Source organism: Aquila chrysaetos, chromosome 22 (genome assembly GCF_900496995.4).
Source record: "Aquila chrysaetos chrysaetos chromosome 22, bAquChr1.4, whole genome shotgun sequence".
Classification (NCBI taxonomy): domain Eukaryota; kingdom Metazoa; phylum Chordata; class Aves; order Accipitriformes; family Accipitridae; genus Aquila; species Aquila chrysaetos.
The window spans coordinates 11,976,574-11,999,379 of record NC_044025.1 but is presented as its reverse complement, the minus strand read 5'-3'; the positions used below and the strand labels follow the sequence as shown (position 1 = coordinate 11,999,379).

At 44.2% G+C, this 22,806-nt stretch overlaps 1 protein-coding gene across 3 annotated transcripts in view; it reads left to right on the top strand.

The window, feature by feature from the left end:
- The window catches only part of NSD1 (nuclear receptor binding SET domain protein 1), a 67,404-nt gene that overhangs the window by 11,715 nt on the left and 32,883 nt on the right, over positions 1-22,806 (top strand). For 2 of the 3 annotated variants that reach the window (XM_029998246.2, XM_029998248.2), the window contains exons 3-10: positions 6,717-6,852; positions 9,873-10,045; positions 12,043-14,623; positions 18,255-18,376; positions 18,522-18,813; positions 20,640-20,749; positions 21,838-21,907; positions 22,683-22,801. In XM_029998246.2, the coding sequence (XP_029854106.1) occupies positions 6,717-6,852; positions 9,873-10,045; positions 12,043-14,623; positions 18,255-18,376; positions 18,522-18,813; positions 20,640-20,749; positions 21,838-21,907; positions 22,683-22,801 (3,603 nt within the window). The remainder of the gene's footprint in view (positions 1-6,716; positions 6,853-9,872; positions 10,046-12,042; positions 14,624-18,254; positions 18,377-18,521; positions 18,814-20,639; positions 20,750-21,837; positions 21,908-22,682; positions 22,802-22,806) is intronic. The other variant, XM_029998249.1, reaches the window with a different exon arrangement.

The following is a 22,806-nucleotide window of genomic DNA, read 5'->3' as shown; positions in this document are numbered from 1 at the left end:
AAGCATGAGAGTTTTTCCTCTGTTTCAGGCATCTGGCAGTGGTTTGAAATCTTCCGTATGTTTGTGTGCCTGTGGATTTCTCTCCACTGGGGATCTGGGTGAGATCGTACACCTTCTTTCCCACTTCCTCCTCCTGCCTTCCTCAAACCTTGCTGTCAGGTGCATTTGTGGTTATTAGGATGCTGAAGTGCCAAAGCTTGCTATCACACTGCTGTTCAATCCATGAGGAAAATTATCTCCATTAAGAAAGTGAAACAGGGATGCTGTTAACCAGTTATCTTGGTGTCTGAGGCTTGGTGTTGTCACATCAGTATGTTCTTTATTTAAAATCCATACAGATATAATACCTGAATTTGATAGAAATGCTTCAGGATATATGAATTAGCAAATCTAGTGCAATCAGCTTGCTCTATTTTAACCTTTCATGGTATTTCATACGTACGTGGCACCCTTTGCATTTGTAGGCTGCCACAGCCTGGAAAAGGGTACTAAAAACTAGCCAAAGACAACAAATACCCACAAGCATGTAGATAACAGAAGTTTGGCTTGTATCATAATCTCTGCTGTATTTTTTGCTAGTGAATATTTAATTAGTGAGTATTTAACACTTATGTGTGATAATGGTCCCAGATAAGAGGTAGTATACTTTTTCAGACATGAATGTAGGTCAGATGCCTGTTTGCTTTTCACTGCAGTGCTGAAGCTGAAGGAAGACTGGAGCGGTGGGGGGACAAAGAGCATGTTCTCTGGTCCCCAGCAGCGCAGGCTGGCTGTGGGTTTCCAGCAGGCTTCTCCGACTTCTGTGTTTGACTTGAAGCGTGCCATAAAGTTAGTTAAGTGCCAGTGTGATTATTATTCTGGTGAGGGTGGTGATGGTTTCAGCAGATATGCCATGCAGGTGTTGTGGTTTGGGTGGTTTTTTTTACATACTTACTCCAGTTGGGTTTACCCCTTTCCCTGTGCAGGGATTTATTCCTGTAAGTTTTCTCGCAGCAGAGCACAGAGGGCTGCTGCTCTGCCTGCATGAGTGCAGGTTCAGCATCGCAGCCTCTTTCTGTAAAGGCTTAAAGCTCCTATGCTTGGTAATGCTACTTTGTACGGAGGAAACTTTGATTGATGACCTCTTTTTGCTTGGCTTCAAATACTTCTTAAGCTATGAAGTAGATATAATTTAATTTTCTTTCCATTTCATGTTTTTTCAACCGATTTGGTTTTGATTTCAGAAAAGCTTCTTTAAAACAAGAATCTTTGCTAATGAGAATTTATTTTTTGGCTTTCATCACAAGCAGTTATTAATTTCAGTTCTTGACTTTGCTTCAATGTTGCTCTTACTCATCTCCTTTTTGTCTTTCCATGCACCATTCACAAGTGAAGATAATTTCCCAATTCCTGTTGTCTTTCCTTCTATCTGTATTTGTTCATTTCTCAGTGGATGAGTGTTGGAGCTGAGTGAAATAATGAACAGTGGATCTTCTTTCCACCCTCCCATCCTTGAGAGCGGGATGGTGGTAGGACTGAGCTCAGAGCGCTGAGGTTGAAGCTGCTCTGCTTTGTCTTAAACTGTAAGTTAACTCAGTGAGGTTGAACTTTAGCTGGAGGGAAGCACCATCTCGTGAAAACTTTTGGGATAGCTTTAGCAATGCCCTTCCAGACTAGTGAAGGGAGAGAATTTGCCCCAGTTGCTGCCCCTCCTTTGCAAGGGCAGAGGGTGAATAACCTGTTGTGTGATGGTGAAATGGCAGGAGTTGGGAGTGTCATGTTCTAGGCATGGCACACCTGTGACACCAACTGTGTGGTTGGTTGTCTAAGTAGATACTACTTTAAGAAAAGATTGTTTGGCCCAGCCTAATACAGGTGCCTTCAAATGTCATCTGCCCCTCAGGTTTGCTTTGTTAATTTGTTTTGGGTTTTTTTTGTTTTAGTTTTGGGTGGGGTTTTTTTTCCTGGTGCAAAGAGCTGTTGATCTTCAGCCAGTTCAGCCATATCTGGGAGGGGGTTGGTGGCTCATAGGGGTTAGGTGAATTAATTGTCATGTCATCCTGTTGGGGGGGGGGGGGGGGAAGATCGTTTAACTTTAAGGAAAAAAAGGTGGTATTGGGGAAGACAGTGGACTGACCCTCACTAGGCTTCCAGTTCTAATTAATAAGAAGTAGGTATTGGGAATAGCTTGTTTGCAATCCAGGGGGTAGATGGGCTGCAGAAGCACAAGAGTTGCTGCCCCAGCAATGAGAAGGTTTGAAGAGAGCACTGGAAGCTTGTGGGGCAGAGTTGTTGCTGCCTTCTGCCCCTGGCACTGATGTATGTGCCGGCTGGTGTGTGGGGTGTGACTTATCTGGCAGCTACTAGCGTGGTGAGATCTGCTCACGAGATATCCCATGCTCCTGCTGCAGGGCCCTGGGCAGGTATCTGCTGCATGCTCAGCGGAAAAGACTCTTAGTGTCATTGTTTATATTGTATTGTTTAATTATCATTTGGATGTGGCTGCCTCTTAATTTTCTTCCTTGGCTTTGATTCTATCCACTTTGCCTGAAACAGGCTTGGCAGGATCTTCCTCCATTATTCTTGGGGGTCAGTGGCTTCCTTCTTGCTTTTCTCCATCCTTCCTGCACACAATCTCTTTTGCTGCCCCAGCCTTTCTCCAAAAGCGTGTTATGTCCCTTGCTTCATTGAATAATGTCATGTTTATAATTAAGTCAGGAATAAACTATAATGGGGCTATTTTTGCCAAGCATTTCCATGATGGCTTTCCAAAGCAGGTCTGAATTTGAAATGTGCAGGGCTACGATGGCTGCAGCTTGGTGCTTGGACTCTGGGCAGCTAGGCTCTTTTGGTACATGGTACTGAAAGTGTTGGCCTGCAACAATATATATGTCTGCCCCTTTGCATGCAGTTTGGTTTTACTGTGGCTCTGCCAAGATGGTCGCATCCCCAGTCACGCTGTTGGGGCATATGGGGTGTCTGCAGCCCACCATGCTGTGCTGGAAGGGATGGTACTGCTCTAGTTGTTACACAGAGATGACCAGTGCTGCAAGAAAGGTGCACCCTGTGGCTATCAGCATATGTGTGTGTTTGTGGACTTGGACTTGTACTTTGTGTCACTTCTTCCAGCCAGATTAATGGATTGAACAGCAGCTTCAAGTGATGTAGCCAAGAGTGGTTACTGGACAAGCATTATTTCTGTTGCTTTTTAATGATGTGGTTGTTTTAAAAGGAAGAAGATTGGTGAGAGACAGTCAAGGACCGACCACATGTGTACAATAATAAATTCACTTAGAAATGTAAGCTTTCTTTGCTTGATCGATGATCTTAAAGGTCTTTTCCAACCTAAATGATTCTATGATTCTACATGTTTCATATTTGCCTTATGGTGAGAATTTCAGGAGGGTAGAGATACTACTGTAGTTGTCTTGTCTGTGAGAAAGCCTGCTTTCTCATGAAGTACTGAAAGCCGATGCTCAGCTTCACTTAGTGAATTGCAAAGACTGGTGTGTTTGGCATAGTACAAATTCAGGAGGTGGTTTTCGAGGTAGAAGTGTTTAATCCTTCTGCTGAACCTTGGCTTGTGACCCCTTCCTCAGTGATCAGTGGTCATTTGAGGTCTTGCGTTGGTGGAGAGGATTTGATTAAAAACATCTACAAGTACGTTTTTGTTCTTTCAAAAAATAGCACAAAGTGATCTGAAATGCTGTGTATCCTCTAGAGTTTAGGCTATTGCTTGTCCCATCTGAACAGCAAATTAATGCCAAACAGTTGATAAACAGAGCAGACAGTGCTGACTCCTTTTAGGAGAACCTCTAACAATACACAAACCATGATGTTGCTCACTGATGGAGCAAGGCACTGTCCTTCCCTTCCTCACTAAACCTCTTAAACTGAAATTCAAAGCACGCATCTCCACTGGAGTTACAACATGTTACCTAACTGATATGCAGTGGCTCACAAGTTTTGTTGTTATTTAAATGCTTGAACATTTCCATGCTCTGTAGGTAAACATTCAGTACTGTGACCATGTGTAGTGTAGGGATTACATCTGAAGTTCATTGCGTTTAAAAAAAAACCTTGAGCTTTCCCTAGCTCACAGAAAAGTCATCATTACTGCAGGGCTCAGTTTTTGGCCATTGGGATATATTAGCAGTTTGATCTTGGCATAGTAAACATTAGTTGTCATAGGAATGAAATTTGTTGTATTCTGACCCAAGAAATACATGCCTTGGGGGCTATAATTCTAGCATCACGCAGCAGAATTTAAAGGAAGAGACTCACTGTACCTGGAAATGAAAATAACTGCTGCTTTCACTCCTCTGCTAGTTTTTTTTAATGTTACAAATTTTAGAACTCCTTAGCAGAATTTTTTTTTTTTTTCCTGTGGAAATGTAAAGGCATCTCTGGCCTGATGCTAGGATTTAGGGAGAGTAGAGAGGAAAATAGTGCAAGACGGTGATGTGCTGCAGTGCATCCTATTGCAAAGGCTCTTACTCAGGACATCGGAACATGGTGCTTCCCAATGTGCCTCTTTGACCTGCTAGTGGGGCCTTTGTGGTGGGTGATGATGAGGCCAACATCTGACTGCTAGTGCCAGGGAAGGGAGAGAGAGCAGACTGGGGAGGAATGAGAATAGCTGTGGACTGCTCAGAAAGAGAGATAACTGTTCAGGCATTGTCTGAATCGTTTTCTTGAAAGCCACGTTTTCATCAGGCGCCTGTGTGGGGCATTAGAAGATGACAAAGAGTTGATTTAAATGCAGACTTGCCTCTAGGCAGGGGTTGTGGGTGTCCCTCAGGTGGATCAGTGTGAATGGCTTTGGCAAATCTCCAGCATAGTTTTACTGCTCCATCCAGCTGACTGTGCTCAGGTTACAGTTGTCAGTAAGATGCACATACATTGTGTGTGTACTGTGCACTGCATTTGAGATAATCAGTTATGAGATACATGTGCCCCTTAAAGCCTACGGTTGAAAAATGTGGAAAAAAAAAATTGAGGCAGAAGTCACATTTATAAGAAGAACACAACCTGGGAACAGACAAAAAAAAGGGGGTTTTGCATCTGAAAGGACATCTGCATTTTAAAAGCACCAGCAAAGGCAGGACCTTTGGTTCCCGTGCTCACGGATGGATATTTTTGTTCCAGAAAGCCTGTGTCTTTGGTACGGTGGAGGCATGGAGTCTGCAGTGCAGTGGCAGAGCGAGAGTCTGCAGCCCCCTGTCCGGTGCTCTTTCATGTTCCTTGTTCCTGAGCTCCTGCTCAGCGATAAGTTACTGCGTGGCTTTTGATGACTGAGAAGAATTTCAGCAATGTAGTCTGTAATGTCATTACCGGCTTTTTTTCATGTAACAGAGGAGTTTATCCTTTTGTATTTTCTTTAACCACGTGAAGAAAGCCCATAAAATTCAACCTGAAGCGGAATATACCTTTTATTAGAGAGGTCTGTTGCATTTTAGTTGGTAGGATGTTGAACTGTGAAATTGCAAGAGACATACCTGGGGAAGGGTGGTGAGCAGGATGGAGAAGTGAAGTGAGAAGGTTCGTATTTGTGCTATGACACCTTTAATGAGGAGCATATTGCTGATGCTTATCAGCAAGAATAATACCTGCAGCTCTTCTAAGAGCTCTTAAAATGCTGAACCTACCTGGGACATGTCGTGGGCTGGTGCCAGTAAACAGGCAGGATACTTCACATGTGGGCACAGGGACTCCTGTATCCTGTGAAAACCTATTGTACCCTGTCTTGGCTCAATTAGTCACAACACCACTAAGCTCCCGAATCCTCTTCTTGGCAGAGGTCCTGCTGGTAGTGCAGCATCCAGCCAGAGAGTGTGCGTACTTAGCAAACAGCATAGGATCTGCTCTCCGCTCTTCGATAGTGAGACAGAAATGGCATTAAGCAGCGTTAGGTTTTTGTGTGTCGAAAGATTTTTGACATTCTCGTGATTGCTGCACAGCTATGGGAAACGGAGTGGGTTCAGGTGACTGTTTCTACAGAGTTGATACTTGTGAGCGGGTTTTGGAGACGGGCGAAGGCCATGTGTCCATCTCCTGGAGGGGGGGACGACTGCCATTGTGCTCCTTTTCTCCTGCTCTGTAGTTTTGGGCAGAGCAATGGCAGTTCTGCTCATATAAACTAAAAATTAGGACATAAGGTTTTTCTCTGATTGTACCTGCCTTTGGTTTCAAATACTTTATGGTGAAGCTTTTTCCTGAGCACATGTGAGAAGCAGGGAAATTACGAGCTTGTACATACCAACTTTTTTTTTTTTTTTTTTTTGTCAATTGATAAACACTTAAATTTGCTGTTCTCATCACCTTCTTCCAGTCAGGAATATTTCGTTGTCTCTTACTACTACTTTTTCTGTACACTGCAACCTTTGAAATGAACAAATTGGTGTTAGTGAAGTACTGGGGCCTAGCAGTGACTCCAAATATTTACCCGCTCAGATGTGCGAAGTTTGAGTGCAGTCATTTACCAGAGGTCATGTTCCTTACTAAAAAATAACAAAAAAACCCTCTCAAACGCTAGTTTATTGTTTTGTTCTTTCAGAAGAATGGGGAGAACTATCCTGTTCTTTGAAGGTGTAGGAGCCACTAAGTAAAATCAGGACTTGCTTTTTAATGTAAATGTCTCTGGTGGCCAGATGTAATCTGCACACAGGGGGGAGGCAAATCTCTTTAAAAACATCTGGAGCTTTAGTGATTTCTTGTGTTCTGGTTTTTCCCCAAAGATCCGAGCCAAGAAGAAACCTACTCCAGTGAAGTATGAAGTTGGGGATCTTGTTTGGGCCAAGTTCAACAGACGCCCATGGTGGCCATGCACAATTTGTCATGACCCAGTGCTGGACTGTCACTCAAAAATGAAAGGTACTGTATCTATTCAGACCATGAAGTGGAGGCGTTGTGTATGGCAAGGTGCTGCAGTTTTTAATTAATTTAAAAAACATTCCTGGCCCTTGAAAGGTGTGAAGAAATAGACTCTGCTGTGGAAGATGTGGATCTATAAAGTAGACCTAGATCAGGGAGGTGACAGTATGAAGATGGGACTGAGGCTGATGGAAGTGGCACAGGTAGTTTTTTGGACATGTAGGCTTTCCTTCTCAGAGTATAGGAAGGATGAGTAGCTGGGCTGAGCTCAGGGCAGTGCAGAAGAACAAGCAGCCTCTCAAAAAGGGATGCAGAGAAAGAGCGGAGAAAAAGGAGGTGGATCAGAGAGGTAAGGACAGAGATGTGCAACAGGTGGGCAAGTAGAGCTGGGGAAGCCTGGAGTGTGTGAAGACATGGACAGTCAGCCAGGCTTGGAGAATGGGAGGCTGGAGAGGCTGAGAAGCAGGGTATGGGGTAGCGCAGTGTAGCTGCTGAATGCCTGAAGGTGTGATGGGAATGTGCGTGAGGAAGTGAAATTTTTTTGGTCTTGTTTGGCACAAGGAATCAAGGGGCTGTTTATGGGGAAATACTGGAAAAACCTGGAGATTGAGCCACATATGTGAAAGTTTAGGGCATAGTGTGTCAAGAGAGACTAAGAGGCAGCTGAGTGTGAGGGGAAGAGATGGGGGAAATGAGACCTCTGTGTGCATGAGCACAGGGGAGAGCCGGGAAGGAAGAGAGTCTTACAAGCTCAATGCAGAGAAGGGTAGGTGAGTGATGGAGAGAACAGAGGGGAAGTGATTGTTTGGTTTTCTTTTAGGATCATACTAGCTGCCATGGGGAGACTGCCACAAATGAAAAGGCTTATTTATTTCTTGTTGGTATCCCTTTCTGATTCTTTTTGTTCTGTGGGCAACTGAAACGTCTTGAACTGGTGCTGTCTGCCGCTGACAGCTCTGTAGACTGGTGAGGTTACCACTCGCCAATGTATTTCTCTCCAGTTTTTGTGGCCCTTGCCAGCCTAAGAACCAAGTGCTGAGCGCGGGTAGACTTTTTCGGAGTGGCCATCAGCTCAGAGCCCTCTGCTCTTTCTCTAGAGACATGAAGTAGCTTTTCCTACATTGTGCTCACATCATCCCCAAGTCTGGTTGTTGTAGTCTTCCTTGCTATTTGTCCGCCATCCCCTTCATCCTTTGGGAGGCATTCATCCTCATTCTAGATAATACTGAATGTGCTGTTTTAAATAGTCCCTTTTGAGCTCTCAAATTCCTGTTGAAGATGTTGCTGGAAGATATGCCAGACATATATTCTCCCCCTTGCATCCTTCCCCATGAAGTGTTGGACAGGATTTAATGTATATAGCTGTCCAGTAATTCCCCCTCAGCCTGTGTGCAAGGATTTCTAAGAAAGGAATTCTGCAGGGAGGAAACATGCTATTAACAAATTCCAGCAAGGTCTGATCTCCAGCTACGCGATAGACTCTCCCATCATGTTTTATCCTTGTTCAAACCAATAGAGCTCTGGGGAAAATTCCATTTTCCAGTTGTGGCTGTATGTAATCTGCTTGTCTCCCCTCCCTCGTGCTGAGGTGGCAGAGCCAGGTGCATCTGAACTCTGGTGCTTTTGGGCAGGGGGAGCTGCTGGGGCTCTGTGCACCATAGGAAGCACAGTCCTCCTGCCTTGGCTCTCCTGTTGCCAAGGGAACAAGCCCTTCAAAATAAGGCAGGTCGCTTCAAACTCATCACTTGTGCAAAAACCTCCTCTTCTTGTCTTAGGTTTAAGGCATGGTGTTTTGTTTAAAGCAGTTCGCCTTTTCTCAGCAAGCTCTTGACTTGAAGATTTTTGGAGCTGGAAGATTGAGGCTCAGTGGGTTGAGTCCCAGTACTGTCAATGGGATGGATGAAGTCCATCATCTTTACCCTTGGTTTGGTGTTGCCCTGGTCGTTATTTGTCATCCTCTCAGTGGTCTTGGTCAGAATCTCAGTGTCAAGCATCGCTAAAGGCCAGGCTGCTGCACTGTACTGGCACTCCTGGAAGAGGCAGCACAAACCAAATGGGCTGCGAAGTCTAGGCTACGTGTTCAGAGGGTGAAGGTGTTCCCAAGAGAACGTGAAGCACACATTGCAGTGAAATGCAGGGAGAAGTTTATATCCCTTGTTCAAGCCTTGTTTGCTCTGTTCTAATGCTTGTAACCTGTACTTTTTCACCAGCACACCCAGTACTGGTTCAGCTCTTAATTGTACCATGTCTGTTCAGCATTCGTGCACAGAAAGCACCTTTGAAAAATCTTTGATTGTGCCTTTATGATTGAGTTTCTTCTCTTGCTCTGCACCTTCGTGCCTGAAGTATGGAGATACTCATTGCAGCTTATGTTTTGTCATGTTGCACCTAGTCCTTGTAGAGTGTTTGCGCATGTGTGTACTTACTTAAATACTGCTGTTAATGTTTTATGTTCTAAATAAGAGTTTGTTTTGTAACAAAGCATTGAGCAAGATCGGATATATCATGGTGGGGGAAGGTTCAACCCCTATGAGTAAATCCTATCTAGAAGGATGTCATTTCTGGGTGCTGCCAGCAAGCTGTTCCCTTTTCCCAATGGTCAAGTCGACTGGACTGTTTAATCATTAATCAGGGAGTAGCAAAAAAGAAAATGTCCTGCCTAGTATGTTCTGTCTTTCAAGGAAAAAAATACTTAGATATTTTTTCAATTTTTTTTGCAACCAAACTGTAGTCTTTGGTCTAGGGAGATGACCCATCTTAGACCTGTTAATCAATTGTTTGTAAGAAAAAAAAAATTTAGAAATAGAGATTAGCAACACAGAACATAGACAGCAGAGATCAAAGGGGTCTCCTTTAGTTCTGAGTAGAAATCTCCAGAAATGGCATTCATGTGGGAATGTTATTAAGCAAAAAGTCGTTGAAAATTAACTGGCAAATTGTTACTGCTTTTTGTGATTCTTTTTGTGTGTCTTTATTCTGTTATATGCAAAGGGTTAATTATGTTAAATTTCTCAAAATAGTTTCCAATCGGAGACCATACCGAGAGTACTATGTGGATGCCTTAGGAGAACCTTCAGAGAAAACCTGGGTTGCTGGGAAAGCTATTGTACTCTTTGAAGGAAGACATCAGTTTGAAGAGCTGCCTGTTCTTCGGAGAAGAGGAAAGCAAAAGGAAAAAGGCTACAAACATAAGGTGAAAGATCTGTTTTCTCTAATATGTTTTTGATTCTTTGAATCTGCACAGTACAAAGTATTCCTTTATGCCTGGAATTGCACTTCAACAGCTTTCTTTTGTGGCAGTCACTGCAGCAACGCGGCCAGGGAAGTGATTCTTTGCATCCTTACAACGAGCATAGTTTATAAGCTGCCAGGAGTTTCTAGGCTCTCTTTTATGTCGGGGTGTGGCCTGCTGCTTTTATTGCCCTAGACAGCTCTGAGAGGCAGAGGAGTCAGGTCTCTGTCGGTGTGAGATTTGTTCAGCAGCGCAGCACTCTCCTGATGTCTATTACAGCGCGTTTCTAAATAACTTCCTGTGCTCTCTGGCAGCCTCTTTTGGCTGATCTGAAGCAGAGGTGGAGTTGCACGCTTCACTAGGTCACTGACTGAGATAAAGCAGTGGGGTTTTTAGCCCTGCTTCAGTAATTCTCTGTATAGAAACCTGTGAGGACTTATAATTTGACTTGGAAAATGCTTTGTCAGTGAGCCTGCGGGAATGAGTTTTGTGGTTCATCGCATCATCTCCGTTTCCAAACATAACGGCCCTGAGCAGTTGTAGCCAGTATAATGTAATGTGACACAGGGGTCTGCTCTATATCTTTAGGAAGGTGACTAGAGAAATTAACTTTTTAGAATTGCTAAAGTGAAGAAGTACAGAGGCTACTGCGTTACTGTAAGAGAGCAGATAGTCATACTAGGCAATAGTGTCTGGTTTTTCTTTTTCCAAGAGGTTTATTAGCAGTTAAGTACTTAACCCATGTTAATGCAAAACCATCAGATTAAATGTGCTCTTGCAGATGTGAGCCCCCAGGTGTAAGGCTTTCATTGGGTTTTCCTTTTCCAAGGGCATGTTCAGTATCTTGTCTAAGGACTACTCTCCTTGTGTTCCCAGCCCGCTAACAATTAGTTACATGCTACCAAGTAACTTTCCTGGTCCTAGAAGTGCTGCGTGGCTAGAATCTCATCCTATATGTAAATGACAGTGCCAGTGTGGATGCAGTAGAGGGAATCAAATGTTTGTTACTCACATAAATGTCCAGGTTTGCATCCCTGGAAGCCAAGATCTGATGCAAAGCTGAGAGTATTTGGCTGGTTTGCTATAAGGCTCCATAAAACTTTAATCTGCTGGGATGAGATTTTGTTGGTGTGTTGGGTTTTTTAAAGGAAAAGTGTCAGAAATTTGAGTTGTTCCTCCTGCCTTGGAATTGGTTTTGATTTTAGGAGCAGTTGTGCAGCCTTTGATTTGCTGTTGTACAGCCAAAAACTACACATGCAGATAAGAAACAAGTTTCATGCTGGTTTTAGACATTAGCAGAGGTTCCTGTCCAGTATGCAGAGTGCTTTTTGTTTTATACTAAAGGTACAGAGTTAAAGCTGGGAGACTTCTCAGTAATGGACATCTTGAATTTGATAGAATACATTTTAGATATTTGTGTGTATCTCATGTTTGTACCAAGGTGAGTTGATGGAGAAGGAAGATTGAACCGTGCTCCGAGTTCAAGGGATGCAGGAAGAATAAAGAATGAGCAAAAGCAAACATGTCTGCTCAAATATTTTGAGGAGAATGATGCTGCATTTGTCTTGAGAGGCTTGTTGGCTGTTGCTTTGCATTTCTGCGCCAGGGTTCCATACCATGTGCATTCCCTTTACCAGGCTGTTGTATTCAGGGTGTGCTGGGATGTGAGGACATCTGGTTCCTGGGAGACCTGTGCTTGCAGGGACCTTTTTGCTGTTTTGGGAATGCACAGGGATTTTTATTAGGCTCAGCGGGAGTGCAGGATACTTATCCAGGAGCAGTATTTTCTGTGTTCACTAGGCACAGTCTCTGGGGATCTATGTGATTGTCTTAAAGATGCAAAATGCAGGACTGTCACTCTGTTCCGTGCCTTGTGCACCTCAATCTCACTTTTATCTTGTTGGTTACCCACTCAAATTTTTTCTTTCTCCTTTTTTTTTGTCTCCTCCAACTTTAAGGTTCCTCAAAGATTTATGGCTAAATGGGAAGTCAGTGTTGGACAGGCAGAAGACATTCTTCTCGGTGGGCCAGAGGATCAAAAGTGCAGCCAGAACTCCAGCGAGCTGGATAGTGAGAAGGAATTGCAGTCGGAATACTATGCCAATGGCCCTGGAGCAGAAAGGGACAGGCAGCTGAATGGCTGTTTTAAATCCTTGGCATTTGACTCCAGACACCCAGCCAGTGAAAAAGGAAAATTGCACATTAAGCCACATGTGAAAAAAAGCTCTGACAGCAGAAAAAGGACTAGAGTAAAAAAGAGTGGTACAAGAGGGGAAGCATCTAGGGCAGAAATCAAAGAAAAAATGCCAGAGAGCATAGTTAGAAACATGATTGTTGGGGACCTACCAGATAAACACGCGTCTCATGAACTTCGCCGGATTGCCAACAGCCTAACAGCATCCAGTAGCACTAGGGAAAACCATTTGCTTTCCTCCTTTGGCGAAAGACATTTTGAAAAGACACCTTTGAAACCGGGCTATGAGAATCGTAAAAGTGATGCTCTGAAGAACACTCTCCAAGGGGATTTGTTTTCCAGTGCATCTTTGGAGAGAGAGAAGAGCTCCCTGGGCATTTTGTGCAGTTCCAAATTACAAATACACTATTCTGCATCTGATGCTGGTATTGAGAAAAAGCAAACTGAATCGGATTCATCCTCTTCCCTCTCAGATGGTGGGAACAGTGATGTAGATACCATGGACCAAAGTTCAGAGAGAGCCTCTAGTGCTCTTGAAGTTAGTGATTCTTCAGATAAAGTGGAGAAGGAATTTCCTATGACGTCAAGTGGAAACATTAAGCTTTCCATGTATCTTTCTCAGAAGAGCAACAGAAGGGCCAGGAAGAAGTCATACAGAGATCGCAAACCTCTGGGAGGTTCACTAACCAGCAGGCTTGATGCTGAATTTGCAGATGGGGAGCTTGAAGTAGGCTTCTCTGATGCTGAGATGTCATTGACGGCTCTTGAGCGCTCTTCAGATGTGAGAAATGACAATCTTTCCCTAGCAAACAAGCACACTACTCCCCAAAGTGTTTCCAAGGACAGCTCCTGGCCTGCTGTTGTAAATCAAGCAATCTTAAAACCTAAAAGCGTGAAATTGCCCCGAATCAGGAGTATAAAATGCAAACATAAAGAAAAAGTTGCTGGGTTGGAGCCTTCTCGTGCAGAAGAGGAGGGTGGCGTGAATCGCTGCTCTTCTGATACCAAAGGTTTCTCTGGCCTTCAGAGAGATTCTCTTCAGAGAAGCGGGAAAGTTGATGGTCAGAAACTGTTAAACAACATGCATGAGAAACCCAGGGATTCTGCTGAAATAGAAACGGCTGTGGTGAAACACGTCTTGTCAGAGCTGAAGGAGCTGTCTTACCGGTCCATGAATGATGATGCTAGTGACTCTGGCGCTCCAAAGGCCACAGTACCTTTACTTTTCTCTTCCGCCTCTGGTCATGGTCGTTTGCCTATTGAGCCAGATTACAAATTCAGCACCTTGTTAATGATGTTGAAGGATATGCATGACAGTAAGACAAAAGAGCAGCAACTGATGACTAGTCAAAATATAGTCCCATTTCGAAATACCAGCACAGCTGATGGTTCTGGAAGCAATTCCACGAGTGGTCTGAAGTCCTTGTCTATTGTAGGTCCTCCATATAAAATAGAAAAAAATGGAGATTGTGTCCAGGAAACAGTAAATACAAACTCCGCTATAAGCAACTCCTCATTTTCACGCAATCCTCCAACCAAGTTGACGGGGATTGGTTCTAGTAAAAGGGAGCCCGCAAGTACTGCTGTTTCTGGGACAAATGGCACAAATTGCGTGCCCAAACGCAACTGTTCAAAATCTAAGCAGTCATCAAAGCTTGGAGATAAAACATTTTCAAACAGAAAGGACTTAAAACCAGGAGGGCCAAGTAAGTTGCTAAGTCGGTTATCCAGAGATTCAGGAGAACATGCATTCCGCGTTCATGGTTCGGTTACCAGTCCTCTAGGTAATGAAGCAGAAGATACTGAGAGGAAAGAGTCTGTTGATTTAACAGAACATTCAACTGATGAAGACTCTGCTTGTTTATCTGATGACAATTTAGGTCGTATTGGAAGGAGACCTGAAGCTGGTAGAAATATTGAGAGCTGCACTTCTGCTGAAAATGGGGAGAGTCCAGACTTGGATTCAGAGGCAAATAGTGAGAGCTCTCTTGGTGATGAGTCTAATGATATAAATCACGTAGCACCCAAAAAGCGATGGCAGCGTTTTAACCAAAGCAGTGCTAGATCTAATAAGCACATCAGTAGATCTAGGGAACAAGGAAACTTGGAGAGTGCCTTTGGCCTGAATTCTCGTGGCTTTTCACTGAAGGGAAATGAGTGCTTGGGACGTAGGCATTCCCCTCATTCAAAGGTGCTTGAGGGAGACCTGACAGATCAGGACTATAAGAATCATTTAGACTTAGTTGAGAAACGTTTGAATGTATGTGGTAAGCCAAACAACAGTGTGATGGACTCAGAAACAGAGCTTGGCAACTTTGCTCCCCAGTCTGAATTCTCTGCACAAGGTAAGGGAGCTGGACTTGCGCCAGAGTGTGTATTTGTATACATTTTATACTTTTTCATTTAAAATATAAGTTATGGAACTTGGGGCTGTTTGACAACATGGAGATGTATACATCTGAGCTGAAGAAAGCGTGATATGTTGGTTTTGGGTTCTCTGTAAGCACGGAGAACAAAGCAGGCAGAGCAATTATGGGATTTTGCTTAGCTTTTTGGTCAGAAAGTTTAAATACAAATCATTAGTTCCTCCACAGTGAAAGGTAAAATAAGCATCCTTCAGAGTTTGGATTTTTTTTTTTTTAAACTTAGACCTTCATAATGTGTTCCTTAGAGCCACATGCTTGGTGTTAGCTGGGTAGATCAGCGCTAGAAAGTTGTGGGAAACTGAGCTTCAATAGCTGCTATTACTTTTTTTTGCCCTAGTGCTGTTTGACATAGAGTCTGTCTTTGGTTTGTTCTGTAGGATTTCATTGAGACAAAGTGTTGGGGTTTTTTTGGCGTTTTAGTGTGGAATTTTATTAGCTGCTAATAATGAATTGGGGAACCCCACAGATTTCCTAATTTACAGCTCTGGTGTGGTTGCCTGAGGGGTGAAGGGGAGAACAGAAGAGAGGGAAGCTACCAGGGAGCCTGGGCTGGAGGTGGTTCTGGAAGATGGCAGGCAGAAGTAAGGCAGCATCACTGGAAGGGAAATGGCCTAGGAAGGAGACTGCTTCTGAGGACCGCAAGGTCAGACAGCCGTGCCTCTCCCATAGAGATGGGGCCGTTTGGTTAAAGCAAAAAAAAAAAAAAGTGTGTGTGTGTAGGGAATAGGTCCAGCAGAACCACATTCAACACATACTATCCTCAGGCTTCTGCGAAGAATCTGGGGAAGCAAACCTTAATGAAAACAAAATCAATTTTTTTACATAGATCACCAAACTAAATTGCTCTAATTTATTTGCAGTTATTGTAGATTAATGTAACTTGACAGAATTTTGAACCTCTGCATTTTGTCACTTATGTGTTCCCTCAGTGCACATTTTGGTGTATTTTGCTATTTGTTGCTGGAGGTTGCCTGCACCTCTGTTTCAGTGTGGAAAAGGCAGCTCTTGGCTTGGTGGTCAAAGGACCTGCCCAAGGCAAGTCACAGCAGGCACAGAAAATGAGCCCGTAGGGTGTAATAAAGGGGGTAAAAGTTCCGGTTTGAAATCATGACAAGCTTAATCATTCAGTGACTCCTCTGGCTGTGGCTGTGTGTTTTTGAGAACTTAAGTCTTCACAGAGCAGGTGAGAGGATGCAGATTGTTCTGGGGCTGTCAAGGCTCTGCCGCAGGAATGTCGCAGCCTGCTAGAGGGAGCAAGTTCCTCATTTTCACTAAGATGCAGCTGGGTTCTTGTGGCTTCATGATGGTTTTGCAGTTGAAGCATCCCTGTAGTGTTCCTATGTGAGATGAAGATACAAGTCTACAGAGAGAGCTAGGGAAGGAAGAGCTGCTGAGAGGTAGTAATGTTAGGAGAGAAGCGGCAGAGGAAGGCAGCAGCAGGCTCCTGGGTGAGGTGGCATTGGTGGAAAAGAACGCAGAGCTGTCCTGGTGATGCAAACAGGGATGCAGCAAGAGTGAGGGCCTGGGTTTGCCTGCAAAAGTGGCAGATCAGCAACCGCAGTGTAATCTAATTCCTTTAAATAGCATGTGAGCCTTGAAGCACGCTTGAAGTTTATCTATGCAGATGTGCCATAGGGAGGCAACGGAGCTTCTGTGTATGAGCAGCTGTCTGGGCTGCTGTAACATCCCCAGTGTGCTGGTGGTAGTGAGTAAACCTCTAATGCTGTGAAAAGCCCATTTGTGGAAACTAGTCTTCCTTTTATATCAGGCATAGAAATCACATAGAAAGTAGAGAGAATGATGCTGGAAGTTAGACTAACTGCAGCTTACAGAAGAGGAGTTTCCTCTGTTTGCCAGTGCTTTGAGAAGACATGGCTAATCCTCATCCACAGCAGGCAAAGTATCAGTGTAAGAGATCACAACAGATTGCAGTCACAACTGTGTAATTTCCACTAAGCTCAAACTATATAAAGTCTTCATAGTTGAATGGCAACATTTGGCATATTTTTGCTACAAACTTTGTGGTACAATTTAGAGCAAATAAGGCAGAAGTGAAGATTGGTGGAATTTGCTGATGTAAAACATTTTAATAAATAATAGCTTCGTCAGGTATGTGATTTGCCAGTGCCAATCAGACTGCATTTGGGATTCTTGTACAGGATTTGCTTTGGGGGAAAAAAAATGCAGTTAAGCCAGCCCTTGTGGCACAGTGCTGTGGTGCTCTGCTGCATGGCTTTGGGGTTCTAAATAGTTGCCCAGTAGAGGATACTCATCCTGTAACCGGTTATGTGCTGAAATGTGTATTTCACCCAGACACCTGTGCAGAGTGTTAATAGAGGCTGAAAATAGCTGTGTTTGAGAAAGTTGTTCCTTTCTTCTCTTTTGGCCAAGTTTGACATTTTCATGCTTGTTTAACCACAAAGCCACAATAAAGTATAGCAATCTTGTCCAACATCCCTGTTCTGAAGTGTTGCACTGGAATGCTTTGTTATAAAATGTTTCCGTTTTAAAGAAGAAAAAGCCACCTCCTGCACATCAAAAGAAGCAAAGAGAGTATTTACTGTTTGTTCCTAAACTTCCAGGAGACTGCAAATGTTCTTGTGACTAGGAGAAATCTTTGACAATATTATTTAGTAATTTTGAAAACTAAAAAAGGGGAAAAGTCAGAGGTATTCCCGGAAGTGAGAACAAGACATAAACTTGCATCATCTTGTTTTTGCAGCTTGCTGAGTAGAGATGACGTAGAGCGTCAGGGCTCTTTTTTTTGGAGCTTGCCATGTGTTGGGGTGTTGAGGTGGTATAGTGTGGGTGGTTAGGTTTGTGTCAAGGAAACACCTGTTACTGGGTTTCCCTTGCAGTGGTGCAGCACTGTGCAAACACAAAGACATATGAGCCCTGAAGAGCTTGTAGTCGCTAGTGAGGACTACTCACTCCCTGATCTCATTGTGGAACCTGTTGTCAGGAAGCAAAGGCAATAAATGGGCTTGCAGTAGCAGATGGGGACTACAAGGCTCTTGTAGTACATACAAAAATATGCCAGGGAGGGGAAAGGAGGGAGTTAGGCTTATATGTTACTAGTGAGACTAGTGACTGAACTGTGTTATGGGAAAACAGTGTTTTCCTGTGCCCCTGCACTAAAACCAAAGGAGTTTGGGTTAACAGCAAAAGTAGCATGATGAGTCCAAGTTGCTAATGGTCTTAGGTTTTGGTAAAAGTACTGCAAGAAGGTTAGGTGTAGTTTGTCTAGGGAGATGTTAGGTGAAATTCCAGGAGCCTCTCAGTCAGATATCTCATGTTTTTTGATTTCTTACCTGAACTGCTTGAAGTCCCTTAAAAATCCCACCTCCCTTGTCAGGACTGTGGAAAATAGGAAGCCCCAAAATTATAAGGCTGTATCAAAGAGGAAGAAGTATCAGGGCTCTTCCCACACGGAGCCTCTGGAGGAGAAGGCAGGAACAACTACTATCTGCAGATCATGAGGAGAATTTTGTCTTGTGATTGTCTCAGAAACACAGTCTTGAAGCTGCTTTCCTTTTTTTTTTTTTTTTAGTACATTCAGAGAGGAAACGCCTTAGAAAGCCAAGTAAACGGCTTCTGGAATATGCAGAAGAATATGATCACTTATTTGCACCCAAGAAAAAATCAAAGAAGGGCCAGGAGCAATTGCAAAAGGTGGGTGAAGGCTAATGTGGTCTTCATGGTTATTGCTCTGGGACTCTGGTCTGCATGCTTGTGGTGTGTTCTTGCTGACTGAGTTCTTGCTGTGTATGGTGCCATGCAGGATGAATGTTTTCACCAACGTGTTTCACTATGCCAGGTGAATTCTGTGGTGAGGTCTGATTTTGAAGGAGGTCTTCCTGCACAATGCAGTCCTGACAGAAATACCCAGCGGGGGCAGAGTCCTTTGGTTTCAACTCCATCTTCAACCAAAGAGTGCCCTCCCATCCTTGAAGCAGAGTGCTCCTTCTCAGAACTAGGATCCCATTCCACTGATCCCACTGCTCAACTTCTGGAAGGACCTTCAAGTTTTCCAGAGCTGGTGCTGTCTTCCTCAGATGTTTCTGAAGTTTCCGCTTCTCCAGATGCAGAAGAGAGATTCCTGAAATCAGGTAAGTGGGAGGTTGTGTGATTCACCTCCCATAAGTGAACGTGTCACAATTTCAGCGGAAATTGTTGCCTCAGTCAGCGTGAAAAGGTTAGTAGCTGTTAATCTGTTAGTTTGTTTATGCTTTGCTTTGTTCAATGCTTGTTACTGGTGCTGGGAAGGGAGAGAGGGCAAATACAGTGGGTGACCCAGTGAGCTGGATGATTACACTTATACTATTAGCTTTCTGTAGTGTGTGATGGTCCTCCTTAGGTCCTGGCACAGAATACTGCTTTGTCCAAATGAAGAAAGACACAGCTCCTTCTCTGAGTTCTTGCCATCTGTGCTTGCAAACAGTGGCATGCCTTTAGCTTGAAGGTCTCTTGCTGCTGTTAAAACCCTTTGGATGAACATTGCTGTGCTGAGGTTGATATGCAAAGTCTAATCTGCATAGCTGATGGGGTGAGCTTTTGTTCTCCTAGTGAGCTCAGGGAATTGTAGAACAGAAATCTCTCTGGAAAAACTATTTTTCTTAGAGGTTTTCTAAACATCTGTAGAAATTGTCAGAGACTTTTAGTAGCAGCAAGCCAGGGCCTTAGCTTTCAGTAAGGCACGGTATACAAAGAGCGAGTGTGGTCTGACAGGCTTTGCCCCTTTCCGACAGAGTCAGTATCAGGGTCTGCTTTGCATTCATTTTCTAGTAGCGTCTAAAGACATGTCCAGGGTTAAAGCCCTGGTGTTCTGGCTATGCTAACTTGGAGAGAACACTGTTCCTATTCTAAAGGGCCTATGGTCAAAAAAATTAAATCAAGTAGACAAAGAGGTATGGTCACTGGGAGGTCAGTTAGCCTGTTACGTTTGAGGGCAGAGGGATTGCCTTTGGGGGCTTGTGGGTGTCAGATGGAAATGGAAAGCTGTAGAGGATTAAAGGAGGAAGAACTGGGGATGTGAACCTGAGGTTGGAGATGCAGGAGAGCAGTACAGGGTGCAGCAGTGGGAGCAAACATCCAGTATGCAGAGGTTGCATAGCTCTCCCCCTTGCTGAGAAAACTTGCCTCTTGCTGAAGCACACAGAGCCCGAGAGGCTTGCCTTAAGAATGATGCCATATTGTCCCTCCATTAGGTATCTGATGCATAAGCAGTGCACGCAGAAGTGTGTGTCAGAAAGGGCACAGCTGAGGCTGGTAAAGCAAGCAGATAACAGGGTGGGATGGGTAGCAGGCTGTTTCTGTGGAGCGTCTTGCACACATAACATCATCATTTCCTAGTCATTCTAAGTTTATACTGTTGCCAAAATTAGTGTGGATGAACTCAGGCCTAGCAACTTGTTACCTCCTGGGTGCCAGCAAAAAGCGTGAGTAGGAAATGGTGCAGGTTACCACGAGTGTTTGGTGTGTCTTTCCCCAGGTAGTTTTAACCAGGAGCATGTCCTTTAGCCTGTTTACTATGTGCGGCATGAATGCTGGTGGGAGTGGGGTGGGAGTGGAGGCAGGGCTGTATTTGTCAGTGGTAGGACTGGCTTATGCCAGTTCAAAGTGATTGGGAAATTACGATCTGAATTGCGCTGCCAGGATATGTTACCTGCTGGCATTGACTTCATAGTCTCTCTTCTGTGGGTGGATTTTTCTGTTGCATATTGAGGTATGCCTGAAGGTCATGGCAGACTGAGGTCCATTTTTGTGGAAGTTGTACAGAAACAGGTAATTGGCATCTCTGTCCGAGGAGCTTATGATCCCAAAGACGGGGTGAAGCAGATTGTTTTGAAAAGTTGGCTGATATTTGCTTAATGGTCTTAGTCTGATTGAAGAGAAGAAACCCCCTGTTTATCTGATGTAAAGAGTTTCATTGCAGGAAACTTCGAAAGCAAGCGTCAGAGGAAGCCCACTAAAAAGCTCTTGGAATCCAATGATTTGGACACTGCCTTTATGCCAAAGAAGGAGGAGTGGACTCCCCCAAAGAAGGTACTTTCCTTCCAGCTCTTTTGAAAACCAGATAGAAAAACAAGCCTGGACAGCAGACCCTGCTGAACGAGACATAGTGCAATGGGTTGTGTTTTTTTGTTGGCTGTGGCCCAGGAGCAAAGGTCCACCCTTCCAAAGGTGCTGGTTCCTGTGTTATGATGGAGAAATCTGCTGAATACAGATGTGTTCCTCACCCCTCCCCACTTGTAAAGGGGATTGGGTAGTTTTGGCTGTAAAATCTCCTCTCTTCATTGGTTTATGTGGAAAAGGAGTCAGCTGGATGCTGGCTGGGAAGGTGTAAGCAGAATTGTTCTGCGCAGAGGCTTTCTGTCACTGTTACGATGCAGTGTAGCTTGAGCTTGAATCTAAGGCTTTGTCCTTTTCGGTCAGATTTCCTCCGAGCAGTGTTTCCTTTGTTACCTTCCCAAGTGAGCTGGTGAATGGTACAGAAGTGCAGAGCTTGTACCAGGATGGAGGCTTGAGTTGTATCACGTGTAGTATACAGTGCTTGGTGCAGATTTTTAAAGAAAATGCTGCTCTTCTCCACTACATACTCAAAATATTCAGTGACATGGTTTGCAAAAAAGCAACTTGTAAAGAATTATTTCAGGTGGTGTACCTGCACAATACTTGTTGCCACTGTTTCTAAGGTTGATTATTAAGTTTTCCTCCTTTCTTTTTTCTCTGTGTGGCACAGTCTTAATGCAGTTATCATGGTTGCAGTAATGCAGAGGCCAAAGTATTTCAGTCTTAAGCTCTGTAAAAGTGTAAAGCCAGAAGAGAGTCTCTGTTCCCAGCAGCTTACAGGGTGTTAGCCTTTTTGGGAGAGCTCAGGAAACAGCGGATGATGCTGGTGAGCACAAGACGCGACAGACTCGGCATTCCTCCCTGACCGGAGACTGACTTTTCCATATGGGATCTATCGCACACACAAAACAAATGTTTTTTTGTAAAGTCTCTAATCACTGATGAATTCATGACCTGAACTGTAAGTTACATGTTGCAGTCATTCGTAAAGGCTTTGAGTGGCTGAGGAACATGCATCTCTGATTTGCATCTGGTGACGTGACTCTCTTGTGTATTTGTAGGCCACTGGCCCTTCAGAGAGTGACAGTTCTGAGCTCTATTCACCAGCCCACTTCTCGGACCTGGGAGAAGGTAAGTGAAGGGAGGGCTGCGCGGGTAGACTGTTGGTGACATTTGGATCAGTGCCTGTGTTTTTTTGTGTGTGTGTGTAAGGGCTTATGTGTCCTGGGCTCTCAGAGGGTGCTTGCCTCAGCTGAGGCAGTGGCAGAAGAAAGAGGTACCGAGATTGTTTGCCCAAGGTACTGTTATGTCTTTGATTTCCCTGTGGAAAGTGGAGATGGAGCATTCATATTTCCATGAGAAGATGTTCACTTCTCATTCATAGTCTGGGTGCTTGAAGAAAACTTGTCAGCACAGGTCCTGTACCAATACGCTGTCTTTTGCCTGATGACATGCTGTGACCAGGCTCAATGGTGGCTGCCCCGTCCCATGGATGGTTGTGCAGTTGCATTGTACTCCCTCCCCATCTGCCTTTGTATCACATTGGTATCAACATGAGGTTTTGTTGCGGAGGGAGGAGGTAGTTATCAGCATTTGATTAGTAATGTAAGCTTTGTGTTGGTAGCATTTCTTCTTTTCTGCTGGTGTGGCTGCCTCAGGAAAGGCAGTGATATTGTTCAGCAGCCTAGCAAACAAAGCTTAAACCAGTAGGAATCAGTGGTCTTCTGATGGTTGCAGGACAGAGGGCAGACTGCCTGGAGGCTCGTATTGCCACAGCCCTTACGCCCTCAAAGACAGTAGGACCCAGCCTGAAGCTCTCAGAAAGGGTGTAGAACTTGCTGGTGGCACCTGTAGCAAGGGAATTATTTGTGCATTTTCCTTGAGCAGTCTTTTTGTTGCATCCCAGCTTCTGAAAAGCTCTTGGAGAAGCAGCGGAAGCGGAAGAGACAGCGCCATACCTCTGCTGCAATGCATTCCAAGAAGGAGAGAAATGAGGAGGGGCTGGGGGAGACCCCACACTCTGAGGTACT